Source organism: Anopheles moucheti, chromosome 2 (assembly GCF_943734755.1).
Source record: "Anopheles moucheti chromosome 2, idAnoMoucSN_F20_07, whole genome shotgun sequence".
In the NCBI taxonomy this organism is placed as follows: domain Eukaryota; kingdom Metazoa; phylum Arthropoda; class Insecta; order Diptera; family Culicidae; genus Anopheles; species Anopheles moucheti.
Window position 1 is genome coordinate 83,827,747 of NC_069140.1, and position 15,508 is coordinate 83,843,254.

Genomic DNA, 15,508 nt, shown 5'->3' on the forward strand with positions numbered 1-15,508 from the left:
AACACTGTCCTCGAAATACTTAATATAAACACGTAAGTACGTAAAAGCGTTTAGAAGAAAGCGTCACCACCAGCAGGTGCTGATCGCGCCTCATCATACGAGCTGAGCTGTGCCGGTGCCCGAAGGACGTGGAGATCGCTCAGCATACGACGATACGGATAAAGAGCAGTACAATAGATGTTAATATCACATATTATATATCACATATCACATACCACATATCACATATATCAGCAGATTGACTCGCGGTACTGTTTGCCTCCACCACATGTTGCGGAGCAAACGGTACGTTAAGTGGATTATTTTGGCTGTTTTATGAAGGTAATGTAGCGAATTCCCACATGGTTATTCTTTTTCTTAATGACAATATTTATTGGGGGACAACAGAGAGCAAAATGGAATGAATTAATCACCGTTAGTGTTTAGTGTCCAGCTTACAAGCGCTAGAGGAGCACACGATCATCTCAGTCGTCATTGCATATTATTTTTAAGCGCTTTTCCTTTCGTCGAAGTCTCTCCGCGCATGCATGCGATCGCGCACGCCAAAAAGCGACCGGTTTTGTGATTTCTGACACCAAGAGAGCATCCACGAAAGGAGATAACATCAGTCTGATCCGCACAAGGATCCGCCATGTTTGTACATAATACATCGATAACGCTTGCTCACGTTATCAGTCACTGTGATGCTATTGATCGATTAAAGATCTTCCACGATTGGCTATTAGTTACACATACTACCAAACAAGGACCCTCTCGGGAGAGCGATCGATAGAGTAAATAGCTCAGCTACTGTGACGAGAATCCTCCGTCTCGTTTTATCCTTTCAGTTTGAACAGTGCGTGTCATAATTGTACAGCAGGTAAGTTTTTTAATTATTTGGAGCAGGAAACATGAAGTGCCACTATTTCCGAAGACATTATTTAGTGTTTATTGTTCGATTATTTTCCAATATTCATATCTCTTGTCGTCAGGGGTTTAGAAGGATTCCCTTTGTAAATATATTCAATAAATATTCCACATTGTTATTTCCATAAAAAAAAACTTGTGTACAGTTATGGTACGCGCTGTGCTGTTTGGACGAACGGAGAGAGATGAAAGATCAGTTGACGGATCAAGCGCTATGATCAGTAGAGGGAAGGGTACGGCTAGATGAAATGCTACCGTCTGGTACGGAAATTTGAGCTATCTCTTTGTTGATCATGCTCTCTTGGTGTCGGAAACCAAAAATTTCACCGTTTCTGAAGCGATTTCGACGGACGGAACGGCGCAAAATACGAAAGAGATGCAGGATCCGTTTTGCCTTTTCCCCCACACTCTTCTAATGCGTTTGATAGGAATGTGAAAGGAATGTTCTTTGATAAACCCTAATTCTCACATTCCGGTCACCAAAGAAATGGAATTTATGGGTTTGTGCCTTTCCTTGTTATTACTGACAACTATGAAAGTAAATAAACGTAAACATGGTTAGTTACTGCATGCTATTCAGTGCCAGTGCCAATCTTCTTATCCAGCATCCTGTGGATGCTGTGCGCAGCATCACTACGCGAACTGTTCCGTCCTTGCCAGGATGAACCGAAATAATACGCCCCATTGCCCACAAGGCAGGATGCATGTTGTCTTCTTCGACGATCACCAGTTGGTTTTCTTTTAGGGATACTGATCGACCATTGCAATACTTGGCTTGCGCTTGCAATTGCTGTAAGCAAGTGATCAGTGACTCCTTTCATGCGTAAATCACGAAGTAATTTTAGTGAAGAGTGAAACCTTAACCATTCATGCTGTAAGTGCGATGGGAAGCAAATGATCTGCATGGTAGTTAAGAATGTAAAGATGTAACGATTCGGGTATATATCATTTCGGACGGATGAGAATAACACATTAATGTCCTATTCTTGAATCATTACGAACGTCGTATTTCGTTCAGTAAGAAGCACACAATTTCTTGTCATTTTTCTAACTGATACTCTATTTTATCGCTTAAAGACTAACTCCCTTATCATCCCTTTCTCGGTCGGAACTCAAGAAATACACCCTTCTCACTGTGCATTCCACAAATGTTTCCGATACCTTTTTCCAAACGTAGCGGTATCTGTGTGTTTGGCGTTGGTTCGAATGAGAACTCCTGCAGCATGTAGTAGATGATGGCTTTGACTTCCATCAGCGCAAAGCGGGATCCGATACAGTTGCGTGGTCCAATGCCGAACGGAAGATAGGCGTTTGGATTGATTTTGTCACGGTTTTCCTCGCTGAAGCGCTCCGGATCGAACTTGCTCGGGTTCGGATAGTACTGGGGATCATGGTGGAGACCTGCGATCGGGATGAACACCGCCGTGCCCTTGTCGATGGTAAACTTGAGCCGATCACCATCATCCACGACGTAATCGCGTACGCACAGTCGATCGGTAGCGGGTGCTGGACTCCACATACGCAGTGCCTCGGACACTACCATGTCCATGTACTGCATACCCTGGAGTGCGTCGTATGTGAGAGACTTCCCTTCGAGCGACTTGCTCGTAGCGCGGATCTCTTCATACAGCTTGTCCTGTACGTCCTTGTTGAGGGTGAGTTCGTATGCGAGGAACGTCAAACATGTGGAGACGGTGTCAAACCCAGCCAGGAAGAAGATCAAACACTGTGCAACCATTTCCAGTTCGGTCATCTGAAGACTCTTGCTGGTCTGCTCCATATCTGCCTCTTCCACGGTGGCGAAACCTTTCACTTCGGTGCGATCTTCTGCCTCTCGTTGCTGCTTGAGTGCTCCCTTGCGTGCCTGCATCAGCAGATTCACCATATCCGGACGTACGATACCGTGGGCTTCCCGAGTCTTCAACGTGTCCCGGATGATCTCGGTAAAGTAGTCGCGTTGTTCACGATCGAACAGATCCAAGTTAAACCAGCTCATCAACTTCGGCACAACGCGGAACCCGATCAATTTTACCATCACGATCGGTCGGTTAAAAGCCATCATCTTTTTGCCATTAACGTAGAAATCGTTCTCGGTGTTCTTGAGCGAGTCCACCTTGATGCCGAACGCGCACGTCGCAATAACATCGTTAGCGTAACGCGTAAACACATCCTTCATTTCGTGCTCCCGCGAGCTAACACCATTCTTGCGGATTTCCTCTTTGTAGTACTTCGCCATGTTGGAGCTGCACTCGACGATCAGATCGAACATCTGACGCATCTTGCTACCGGTAAAGGCGGGACTTAGTGTGGCCCTCATATCGCGCCACTTTTGATCGTTGAGAGCAATAAGCGTCTTGCCGAACAGTGCCGTGTTGTGTGGGTTTTCGTTGTTACCGAACACTGGCCGATGGTTCACGAAATGGTCAAAGTCTTTAACTCCAATCCGCTTGATAATTTCCGGATCGCGCACAACGAACACCGGCTGCAGGGTGTCGACCATGCCGAAGACTCTGAAAAGGAAGAGACCATAACGCTCAGTTAATTGAACTACGAAGAGAGGGCAGTGGTCTGCAACAGTGTTATGCTTAATGAATCGTTTGAGAAGAGTCATTCATGTGAATCTTAAGGGAGTTGACTCTCAAAAGAGGTATGAATCATCAGAGTTTTATGAAAGTGGTGTACATGACGGACAAGTTCTTAGCTGGAGATCATAAATCTTGGATGATTCATAAAAAGAGATTCAGATTCAGCTCAAAGATTTCTTTCAGATATATTAATCTGAATCAGATTCATCCAACACTATTCTACACCCAAAAGTAGTAGCATTCTTCCTGGATCAACCGTACACGGAAACATTCCAGCCAAAATCACACTCATTTTAAGAACCTTCAACAAGACTTCGAGGCTCTATCTTCATCACAATTATTATCGGTCCCATCGTTAGCAATTCTCGCCATTCGCCGTCAACCTTCAGGAGAGATAAATTCAAAAAAACATCACCCAGAGGATGTCATGATAAGCGCTATCAACACCGAATGAGTTCCGAAACACCAACATCTATCAACACCACGAACTCATAATGCCACGGGACATACAAATCGAAGTTCGACTAACGATCGAGATGATTTGTAAAAGCACCGGGATTCGGCTACGAGTCGAATCGATTCCGTTACCCACCACCAGAGGGCTGCATTGACTTGTGAAACCGGTTTAACCGCCAGGAGTCAAGATCATCTTCGAAATGGGTGAAGAAGGGATCCTGCCTAGGAAAGTGTGTCACTAGCATAAACACAATCGGTCTCTTACTGCACTGCACTAAACACTGGGCTTATAATTATCAATGTACACACCGCAGATCCCTTCGTACTGCACTTACTTAACCAGCGGGTACTTGTTGTAGATTTCGATGATGAAATCATGGAACGAAATCTTCTTCGTCATCAACCGTCGGGTGCTCCCAAACAGAGGCTCCGTGGCCAGGGATGGTATCGGTTTATCATGAAAATATTTGTTATTCTTCGTGATGTAGTAGTAGACGGTGGCGAGGATGGCCACTAGTGGCACCAGCACCATCAAATTAATCTCCATCGTGGATGGAGAAGTGTATCGAACACCTTTCGCACTTGTTAAATTTGCAAACGGCACTGAACCCATCCAATAACAATGCCAATTCTTTTTATATTTGCAAACCATTATGCTTTTGGGTTTATTTTTACAGCGGTACGATAAGATAAACACCGCTGGAGGGCAGATGTGTCTGAAGAAGTACATGCCATTTAGCCATCCGATTGCTCTGTAGCTCACCAACAGTTCAATTTTCGGTGAACAATTGATTGTAAATTGAGCGAAAAAGGAATCTAAAACCCGTTATCGGACAACTCGATTCCTGTGCCGTTGAGAAAGAGTAATGTTTCAACCCGTTCCATAGTACCGTGTAGATCTGTTCGCTTCAAACTGGTTACGAAGCACTTAGAAGCAAACGATAGATTAACGAAAGCGAATGAAGTACGTGCGATGCGCTGATATGGTTGTGTGCACCGATTCCCTGATAAACCTTATCTTTATAAGTGAATCACTTTTCATTCCAGTTAGCTTCCTTAGGGAGTGATAAATTATATTAGACACACTAATAAGAAATCCTATTCCTGCTGATAGTAACCACTGCTCACAGATTTATTGTCTAAGCGTTACGGTTACGTTATCTTTTTGTACAACAAAGCACAGAAATCAATGTTCGAAGCGAAATATAGCTCTTTAGCTTCCGGTTTTATCGCAGCTCTAACTTCTCTACTCTAAACTCCTTCGGTGATCATTACGCGACTTACGAAATAGACTACCAAGATGAACAGATCAAGTCAGACGAAGGACACCAAAAGACTCATCGCTCTAGTACAGATCACCTTTGACATGTGTTAATGATTTTGGGATTTATGCGGCAACAGTAGTTTGGTTACCGTCCTTAGTCTTTTCAGAAGCATGGGGTTGTGTATCGTTGAGATATATTTTGCAATATCATTAGTATTGGGCACGGAAGGTTGAATGGGTTTAATCTACCCACATACATTGCTAAGATCACTTGACTTGTTGAGATAAGCAGTTATCTAACATAGGGACATGCACGGTCGCCATGCACTCTGGAATATGCGATAATATAGCTGTTCTAGCGAGTATCTTGCAGGGAAGTGTGTTAACTCCTATAATGTATATCTTGCTCATAACGTACATCCGTGAGTTCCTCTGATTAGATGATTAGATTAGATGTTGCTGTATGCAAATGACTCTCCCATAGCTATAGAAGATCCATAGATTTGTAGAACCATAGAGCAGAGAACAATGTTATCAAGATTAACTTCTTGAATATGACGTAGATAGGAGCATCAGAATTATACCAGATAAGATGAGGTTGATCCTTCTCTGAGTTCCTCTGAGGATAGAATTGAGGACATTGATGTTTCAGGAATTTGTTCGGTATTACTATATGATGGCAGGGCATTCGTAGGCAGGTCATGGATATGTAGACACTGAAGAAAAGCCGTGATATTTCACGGAACGTTACGAGATCAAAATTATTCATGGAAGCTACTATGATTACCAGTAGTGTAAATTAACCGATCATCTCTCATGACATCATCCGTTTTAATATCGTGGCTTAATTATGTATTATTTATTTAATTATTTTATTTATTTTTTACTAAAAAATCCTTCCTTCTTCGTACAAAATACATTATGTTTGACAACCCTGTAAACTGCACGCGCGTTTTGCTGAAAAACGCAGCATAATTTTATGTTGATTCACAACATGACCGCTCCGTTGTATTGTGTTATGCTCATTCTCTTACTTATGCTGACGGTTTCTCTCTCTCTCTCTCACTCAAAAAGCGAAATAGCGCGCGTATGTGTTTGTAGCAATCCGATCGAAGCAGGAAACCATAGCAATGCGCGTCAACACACACTCCCACAACAACCTGACGGGAGAGAGCGAGAGAGAACGAGAGAGAGTGTGTACAAAAAGAAATAGTAGATGCGTACACACGCACTTGGATGATCGTATTGCTTCGCCGTCCTGCTCTAACTGCATGCACTTGCCGTGCGATGGGGGTTGTAAAACATCAGCAGAGCGTCTAATTTGTGCGTGTACTGTGTTTGTGTGTGTTTGTGTTAATGCTGTATGAGAGTGTGTGAGCAGGAGATCGCTGGCAATGTTTCTGAGAGAGTGTGGTTGCGCACCCACTCAGCTAGGAAATGGACCTAACGGGTCGCGACCATAAGACAAACCATTCAGCACACCACACAAAAGCCAACAGTGCGCCGAGCGTCTTCTGGCAGGCCGCGTGCTGGGCTGCAAACCCCAAGTGTTGTGGACACAGTTGTTTGATTGTTTTGTCCGTGCAGTTGCGAATGTAAGTCAGCTTTAGGGCACACGACCCGCGTATACAGTGTTGTAGCGTGTGATATCTTCGGCAGCAGGCAGAACCCGTCGCCCTCACCACGAGTGCGAACCGCATGGTTTTGTTTTTTTCGCTCTGTGTGGAGGGAGATCAGCAGAATTCAACGACCCTTTGACGTGAACGGTTGCGGTATTCACTTCCGTCCGCGCAGTGCATTATAGAAGCGGGTTGCGTTGGTGTTTGTGTGTTTACGGGAAAGTGTTTGTTGCGATCCTTTCTCACAGCCAGAAGCTGTGCTGGAGATGCAAGCAAGTGTGTGGTTGCTACGATCCTCGAAAGAATAATTTGCGTTCAACAAAAGCATGATCGGCTATACGGAAGAGTGTTCTCGTGTAGTTTCGCTAGCAAAAAAGGCAAATAAGCGAAGTGTAACTGATTGTGCGCATTAAAAACGTGGTGAAGAAAGTATCGTCCAGCACACACAGAGTCAAGTGCAGTGTGTACTGCCAGCCATCGCATCGTTCGCTTTGCGGTGGAAGCATTTAAGTGAATCGAGCTGAGACGCGACGGTTATCGTGCATTCTGATCTACACCGATCCGTACCCACGGTGTGTTCGTTGTTTGCTGGAGTGGCGCATCATTCTAAACCTCCCTTGCCCCCGGGAACTGATTGTACCCCAGCTGTGTGTTTTGTTTGATAAAGCGAGCGATTGCGTTGACGATCTCCGTCATCGGTAGCGCATCTTCAGGCTCAGGCACAGTGCACGGCATCTCGCCACAGACCAGATTACCAACGGGTAAGTAATGATGTGTCACCAGGTGAAGTTCAATCTCGAAAAGCCGCGGAGTTTCTGTGTAGTTGTTTTGCGGCGCGGTTTGTCCGTGTTTTGTTGCTTTGAAGAAGCAGACCAAAAAGCGGAGCAAACCATTCCATCCGAAACCGGTTTCTGATGGTTTCGAATCGTACCCTCCAGGCCACCCCAACTCCCCACGAGAATTAGGTATAAAGGGAAAACGTGCAACACCCCTTGCGCGTGTGTTTGTGTGGCTGGTTTCCAAAAACTTCATCCACTTGCTCCAGGTTCCAGCAGGTAGCGCTTGCCAAGGCATTGCCAAGCGTTTTGCCAAAATTATCGCCCAACAATACCAAAAAGCAAAAACAACATAGAAACCATCCCGGTGAAGGGAACTTGGCATCTTGCAGCAACTCCGATGCTCGCAGTTTCTGTGCACACCAATGCACCTCTTCCCCAAAAAACTTCCAACCGTTCAACCAGGGTTTTGGGTTGGCCAATCTTGCGCTGTTCCGAAACGGCACCACAGAACCGAGAACCGTTGTGACTGTGTGTTTTATGGGGTGGGATGTTTTGTTATTCGTATTCGTCTTTATTGTTTTTTGCCCGCTCCCATGCTCTGTGTGGCCTTTTCTGGTGCAGCGCCCCCAAATGTTTTTCTTCCCACCTTGGCGGGGATGACGGGGGGAAGTCTTAGTTTCATGTTATCATGTGGTTCGCTGCAGAACTGGGAAAGGAAACAAGCATTTGGATCGACCAGCACCAACCCGATTCATGATCACGTTCTTGTTCATGTCTATCCAACTGGAAGCAGTGTGTGTGTGTGTGTCTCGTTAGTAGTTTTATTAGCTTTGCCACTTTTCTAAGCAGCTTTATCATACGAATGGCATCTCCTCTCCGGTAGCTTAGATTTCCAACTGGCAAACCGTGTCTGCGCAAGTAACGGAAGCCGTGTGTACCAACGCGCGCGAACGCTGGAATAGCACAATGTGGCTATGGAGATTTTCATTTGCGTAAAACGGAAAAACCAGGTCAATGAACAGTCGACGGTAAGGGGCTTCCGCAAGGGAGACTGAACACTGTGTGTGGGGTTTTTTTTCATTTGGGGATCTAAGAAAAATGGCCGCTTGTTTTCGCCTTTCAGCAGACAACGCTTTTTCGATTGGAGTTCTTTGACATGGCACATTCATTCGTATCACATTTTCGGAGATCTTAAAGCTGCATTCGACTATAGAACTAAATGAGGAAAGAATACTGTAGAACACAATGAGTTCTTTGGGAACTCTTCTTAAGATTGCAAGTTTGCTCTACGTGATCATCTTCTATAAGACACTGGAGATCTTAAAAGACATTGATGTCATAGAATTGGCTTACAGCTCTTCTGTATAGAAGACACTTACAGAAGCCTAGATCATCTCAGGAGATCAATGAGACAAAGACCATATTGAGGAAGGTATCAACTGTATTTCTGCTTGCAAATACCGATTTACTCAGGGGTGATATACGGAATGGTGATCATATGTTTGAAGTTGTCCAAAACTTCATCGATCGTGTGTCGAAATACAGTCTCTTCGGATGTCTTGATGTTGTGATGCTCACAAAAACTGTCACAGTCTGTTAGATCTGGAGCTTTTGGATGGAAAACTGTTTGAAAACCCTCAAGAAATAAGTTTAGTAAGCCAGAATATGCCAAGCATGGTCTAGTACCTCGTTAAACCAAGAACAGCATAAGAGTCCCTTCTGACAATCGAAAGGAAAGAAAGAATAGTCCAAGTACTCAGAACATCCTGCTAAACCAAAGGCGCTATCCATAGCTCACGAATCGTTCTTAGTCTGAACTGTTGAAGGGTTATCACTCTGTTGGATAGGTGGATTCTTCTTCTTCTTCAACATCACAACAACAACCTCAAGAGGTCTGCCATTTCTGATATTCTTTGATTTTAATTACCCGTAGCCGGATAGTCAGTCCTGCGTACAGGAGGATCCGGAGATACGGATGGGATTTTGGACTGGTAATGTCGTGTAATAAGGCCCCCAATATAAGGCCGCCCCAGCTTTTGGGCTATTTAAATTTATTATATTAATACCAGACAATCAAGCCCGTTATTTTATTCAAGCACTGCAAATCCTGGGAGGAGTGAGTCATGCAAGACATCCACTAAGATCGGGTCTTTACGTTGAACCGGTTCAATTGCGAATAGTTTAAAGCAACACACGAGTCGCAAATTATTGGTGCTAAAGTCTTCGGTTTAGACGTAGATTCTTATCATAAGTCGAACATGTTGGACTCTATAGTCTATAGTCATAATATAGTTTAGGTTCTTCCCAAGTCGGTTTAATGAATGTTTAAAAACAAATAAAACGGTTTATTTAGTAAGATTACTGAGACCATCACCTCGAAGTTTCGTCGTACGTTAAAGATCGGACCAGTCTTTTGTGCAATATAAACCAGCTTGATATTCCCGTTCAGGCTGATTTCTTCAGGGTAATTTGAGAGCAACTTCTTGAGATCTGCGAACAGGACTGCTGATCAGCAAACCTCCTTACCTTCTCCTTATAGTTAATGTAAGTACTTGGGGTTGAGCTAGTAATGTGGCACGTTTCTCCATTATAGCGTCCTTGCAAACCTTTTTAAATCAAACAGTAATAAGCTAATCATCTGACTAATGACAAAATTCCGCTCCCGGGTTAGCATGAGGTCCAATTAATGTTGATCGTCTCATTGGAAAGAACGGGAGAGTGAGAAGCGACAACAACACAAAAAAAACCCAATCGGGCACAACAGTAGCCAACGGGCAATATCCGCGTCCTAATAAGGTCACCATTTGCCTGCCGCCTGTGAAAGAACCGCGAGCGTGAGTCACTTGCGGGTCGATCGAGGCCACGGCATGATCTGGCGATGATAAGTATAAGAAAAAAAAAACATTTCCCTCTTTCCCCATCTATCGATCAAAGAAATTGTCATCATCGTCAGCATTGCTGTGGTGCCGGCTTTGCGTGGTTTATCCGGCCACCACTGTGAAGGCCACCATCACCAACCGGGGCCTGACTCACATGAGGCTGATGATTCGAAGCGCGCTAATGCCATCCGTTCAATCGCTGCCCTTTTCATCGTGCGCCCACTTTCCCTTTATATACACACGTGCACATTTTATCGCTTGTTTCCGTACATTTTCCCTTTTGTGTGTTTTTTTTTGTTTGCTTGCTGGCCCATTAACAAAACCTGGCACACATGTGGCACACGGTTCGTGTAAATTGAGGGAAAACTCCGATCGAAAAAAGCAAACACCAGTACAAGTACACAAAACAAAAAATAAATAATGTAAAGCAAGGTATAAAATTAAAACTCCCCCCAAAAAAAGATATAACCTGCAATAGACCAAAAACAAAAAATGACACCATGGAAGAGCAAAAGCGTGTGCTGTGTTAATCTTTCACCGTTGAGATGTACGCATACCCGTATGAGGGTTTTTTCCTCTTTTCTGGCACTCGTTTGCCTTCACTAGCGTCTCTCATCCTTTAGCTTTATTTAGATTAGGGCCATCACGGAACACATTTTTCCCTCCCGCCATTCATCGGGCCGCGCACGTGAAACTAGGCCACGCGGAACCGGGTTTATGATGCGCGGCAGCATAAACCCGATGCCACCCGTCCTCAACACCCCCTCCTTCAGCTTGATCGCTTTATTGCGATGGCGCCTTGTGGGCGTGCGGAAGATGATAAGACAATTTTTATCACCTCATACTAGCTGTTCCGAAACGAGAAGGCACACATTGTAAGAATTGTGTGGACTTTGGCTTCTTGCTTGCTTGCTGGCTTGCTGCACTTTCTATTTGATATTGCAGCTTTTAGGACAGTGGGGTGCAATTGCATTTGCTCATTTTCCTGTGGTGCAAATTAATTCATCACTGTGGTACATGATGTGTTGTTTTTTTTTAACGGAGCTCATTACCTCCTAAAGCACATGCTGCCACAGGGTGATTCATAGAATGTGGCACAAGCTTTACACAGCAACTTTATATTTTTCTATGAGGCCTTTAAAATTTTCCAAGTGTTGTTTAGCATCAGATTTAATGTTTAAAAATAGCTTTTTGTTTGTTTGACTTTTTTAGAAGATAAACTTTGTTTCTTCCTTTGGTTTTGGTATAATGCAATCGGATGTTGTGACTGATGGCCTATGATGGCCGAAGACTAAACTAAACATCCGGTTCGTTCTGCTCTGCTTAAACAAAATTAGGTAGAGAATAAGTCGAAATGAGTTAAAAATAAATAAAACGTAATTTTCTTGTAAATTTAGGTCACACCTGTTGCAGTGTAATCCATAATCCGTTCATATTGTTCTGTAATTTCAACTCGACGTCAACAGTCTAAATGACTACTTCAAATCCCCCAATAATGTAATAAAAAAATGTCTTACTTCAGCAATAATTATCATAAACAAGAATATGAAAGGGAATACTTGAATTTTGCACAAAATGAGCCAGACCCGAGTTGACTCCAGTGTTTAGTCCAGTATCGATAGCGATAAAGTCCGCACCAGCTTAGATACCGAAATTTTCTAGCAATGGTCAATGGAGTTTCACGAAAAATCGTCAGTTTTCCACAGATTTTCTAGTAGTTTTCCTCAGATGGTGCAGCATTTTTTCATTGACTCTTGCATAGTTTTTTAACGAGTACTCCATACGTTTATGAGTAATTTTCTTTGGATGATTTGTGGATTTCAGCATTGGGATTTTTCACAGTTTTCCTCGAGGTATTTATTTTCCATAGTTTTCCATCGGTAATTAAGCATCGGTTCTGTGGTGGTATCTGGGGTTTAAATAAGATTTTTTACAGTTTTTCCTTTTTTTATCACAATAGCCTCCTTTTTTCGTCAATGTTTGGCTCTTTGTCAAATTACTCATGGGTTTTGAAGGAATTGCGCGCTAGTTTGTGGGGATTGAAACGATCGTTTTAAGTCAAATCCTCGTTGACGTCATTAAACTGTGAAATCATTTCTTGTGAAACGATAAGCGCAGGATTAATTATTAGCTTTATTCCGAATTCGTGAAAGAATGGATTTTACTCAACAGTACGATAAGGCAAACATAAGTTATAAAATTTTTAAAATAATAATAGTAAATTATGTAAAGAATCCATTATGGAACTACCTTTAATAAATCCTTAGCACTGAGTTATAAACCATTTTATTAAGCATTATTGAATTATTCCGTACTTGCGATAATTTAGCAAGAGAATTGGTCTGTAAATTTGTTGTTTGTCTGTGTATTGATTTAAAAATGGATTTTAGCAATGCTTTAACATAATCCTTTAAGAAAATGAAGCAAACTAGAGCATGCTGCGTGTATATCACTACCTGGTCGCATAACTTAACAGACGCTAATTGGTATAATAATTTAAATCGTGTCACACTTTACATCGACCGCACTGTATATTTAGCCTGTATCTAATCAATACACAAATGAATACCATTACAAATGAGTCCATTTCCGGCAAAGGTATTAGCTATAGTTGAAGAGCGATGTTAATAATATTTTATTAATCCACGAATAAGGGTTACCGCGCTTATAATTAACATTCATTTTAATCCATTAAAACCGGAAGCCGCGAACTTTGGGCGAGCTTTGCAAAAATTTTGCAATTTATTTTTACTCTTAATCAATCTCACTTTATCAAGCTTTCCATCAACCCAACCTCTCTTGGCAATTGAGCAATTTTCTTCGCAATTTGGCCTCTGCAGCAAACGAAAAACACAACAATACGATGGACCTTTGAACTAACGGCGGCTAACATCGATTGTATGGCAAACGTTTTTTGTTGTAAGCCATTTGTTTTGTTGTATTTTGTTCTTTTAAGCACAGATTGCGGTGGTAGTTTTAATTTCATTTTCGCAATGAATGTGCAAACGGTGGCGTTATGCAGTGGCATGGCGGCACCAAAATTCGTTCGGCACCCGCCTCTTCCCAAGGACGCACCGATGCGGTTGGTGGTTGGAAAACTTCGAAACGAAAAAACGAAACGCACGTAATAAAGGTAGGGAAAGAAACAGTTTAAGCTATTTGACGCTCGGTGAGTTGGGTGGGATCCGGTTTCGAGGTGGGGCGTTTTTTTTGTTGTTCGGTCCGGTTAGATATGGTTGTGTCGCGTGGCCAAAATTAAATTCAAGGTTCCAGGTTTCTTTCTCCACACTCGCGCGTACTCACGCACGTACACGCACACAAACTGTTTTGTTTGGGCCCGGGTAAGTTTTGCGTAATTGCATTTTGCGCATACATTTCCTCTGTGGCATGCGGGAGGGCGCATTTGTTGTCACCTTTCGCGTTACGAATGCCCGCATATAATGGTGAATGCAGCTTTTGCGAGCAACGAAAGCAACGAAATCGCGTGTAGTGGAGGTTATTAGTGACAAAAAAAAACCACACACACACTTCGAACGATGATGAATGAAACAGACGGGGCATCAGATTTCAACGGGCGAACACAAATTTCGTTACAGTGACGCGTAGCTGTGGGGCTGCCGGGTTTTAACACCGTTTGGCTGCCGGCCGATCATATGTTTACGTGTGACGCTTCTGCTTCGGGTGTTTGTTGCATGGTTTTGATTTGTTCGAACGGGGAACGAGAAACTTTTTTGTTGGAGAGAAGAAAACCTGCGCAAAACATGTTTTACGAAATGGTTTTGAAGTAAATACTTTTATATTTGTTTTCAAAGATTTTTGATTGTACTAAAATGGGAGAAGAAAAATTGTAATGAAAATATCTTTAAAAAAGGGGGCAATTTTCATTGGAAACATTATTAAAAGATTCAGGAATTAATTTAATAATAGCAATAGAACCTACCATCATTGCAATACAACAGTCATTTTAACTGTAACGCTTGACTTTCATCAAATTTGTTTTTGAGGTTAAACTGAGTTTAAAATTCTACCACTGTTGATGATTGAGTTTTACACATTTATTCTATAGTAGAAGCTCAACAACCACAAAAACTCAAAAATATTCCAAGTCTGCGACATTTTCTACAATGAACAATGCCAATTATTGAATCTAGTGTTCATTTCATATTTATCGGTTGAATTTATTTATTTTCTTATTCACCCAAACATTGGCGCTGAAAACATATGAAAACCCTGTAAGGCGCAGAGATATCCCCAAAATACGCTATTATAGGGGACCTCTATAACCTGGGAAATATCCACGTAAGTCGAATTCGCTAGTAAATTTGTTTATACTTCAAAGTTCCATAGATGACTTCCTTTTCTGCATTTAACTTATGCAGCAAATCAGGCGACTTTTTGAAAGAATACAGTAACATATGCTTTAAATGGCAAAAGCTGTTTCCCATCAATTTTTCTTCGTTTTGCTTAAATTTTGTGCTACAGGGTTTCTCATATCATATGAGGGAACATTTCAACCGTTCGGAGGAAATTTGCAATTCATTGGGGGATATTTTCAGTCAATGAAGGGAAGTTTCTAATTATAAAGGGAAATTGTGCAAAAACAATCTAGTTAATTGTCATCGTTTGTGTTTAATTGCATTGCCATTGCAAATTGCTTAAATAAACGGTGATCAAGCTTCTGTAACCCCAGTAGTAATTTAAATAATCTTTTTTTATTCGAAATATACGGCCTGGCCGTATTGCTTATTGCTGGTAGCACATAACTAGTGGTTTAATTTAATGTACAATTGACATTCGTTTGAAGGCAAAATAAATATTTTTTAAAAAGGTACCAAAACGGATGGCTTTTGTATCTGATATGACCGGATTCGCAGAAAAAGGGATTGCAATATTTTAACAGCTCAGTAAATTTATTGTCTGCAAAATCAGAGAAATATTAATAAAAAATGATTATTAATTCAGTTTTGTTGTTAGATTTTACCAACCAAAATTGTTGCTGCCAGTATTGAATGCTGATTCT

General features: G+C 42.2%; 1 protein-coding gene across 1 annotated transcript; it reads right to left on the reverse strand.

The window, feature by feature from the left end:
- Positions 1-1,936: 1,936 nt before the first annotated feature.
- On the reverse strand, positions 1,937-4,494 carry LOC128299144 (probable cytochrome P450 9f2). The gene is made up of 2 exons (XM_053035015.1): positions 4,283-4,494; positions 1,937-3,416 (listed from the first exon to the last, which is right to left on the reverse strand). The coding sequence occupies exons 1-2, from the start codon at positions 4,492-4,494 to the stop codon at positions 1,997-1,999; spliced, it is 1,632 nt and encodes a 543-aa protein (XP_052890975.1). The 3' UTR covers positions 1,937-1,996.
- Between the last annotated feature and the right edge of the window lie 11,014 nt (positions 4,495-15,508).

What these genes read in the sequence shown, in the direction of transcription:
- LOC128299144 (XM_053035015.1), bottom strand. Translation starts at nt 4,494, where the DNA reads ATGGAGATTAATTTGATGGTGCTGGTGCCACTAGTGGCCATCCTCGCC. An exon ending in AACAAGTACCCGCTGGTTAA is followed by an intron (nt 3,417 to 4,282) that starts GTAAGTGCAGTA and finishes CTTCCTTTTCAG; the next exon opens with AGTCTTCGGCATGGTCGACA.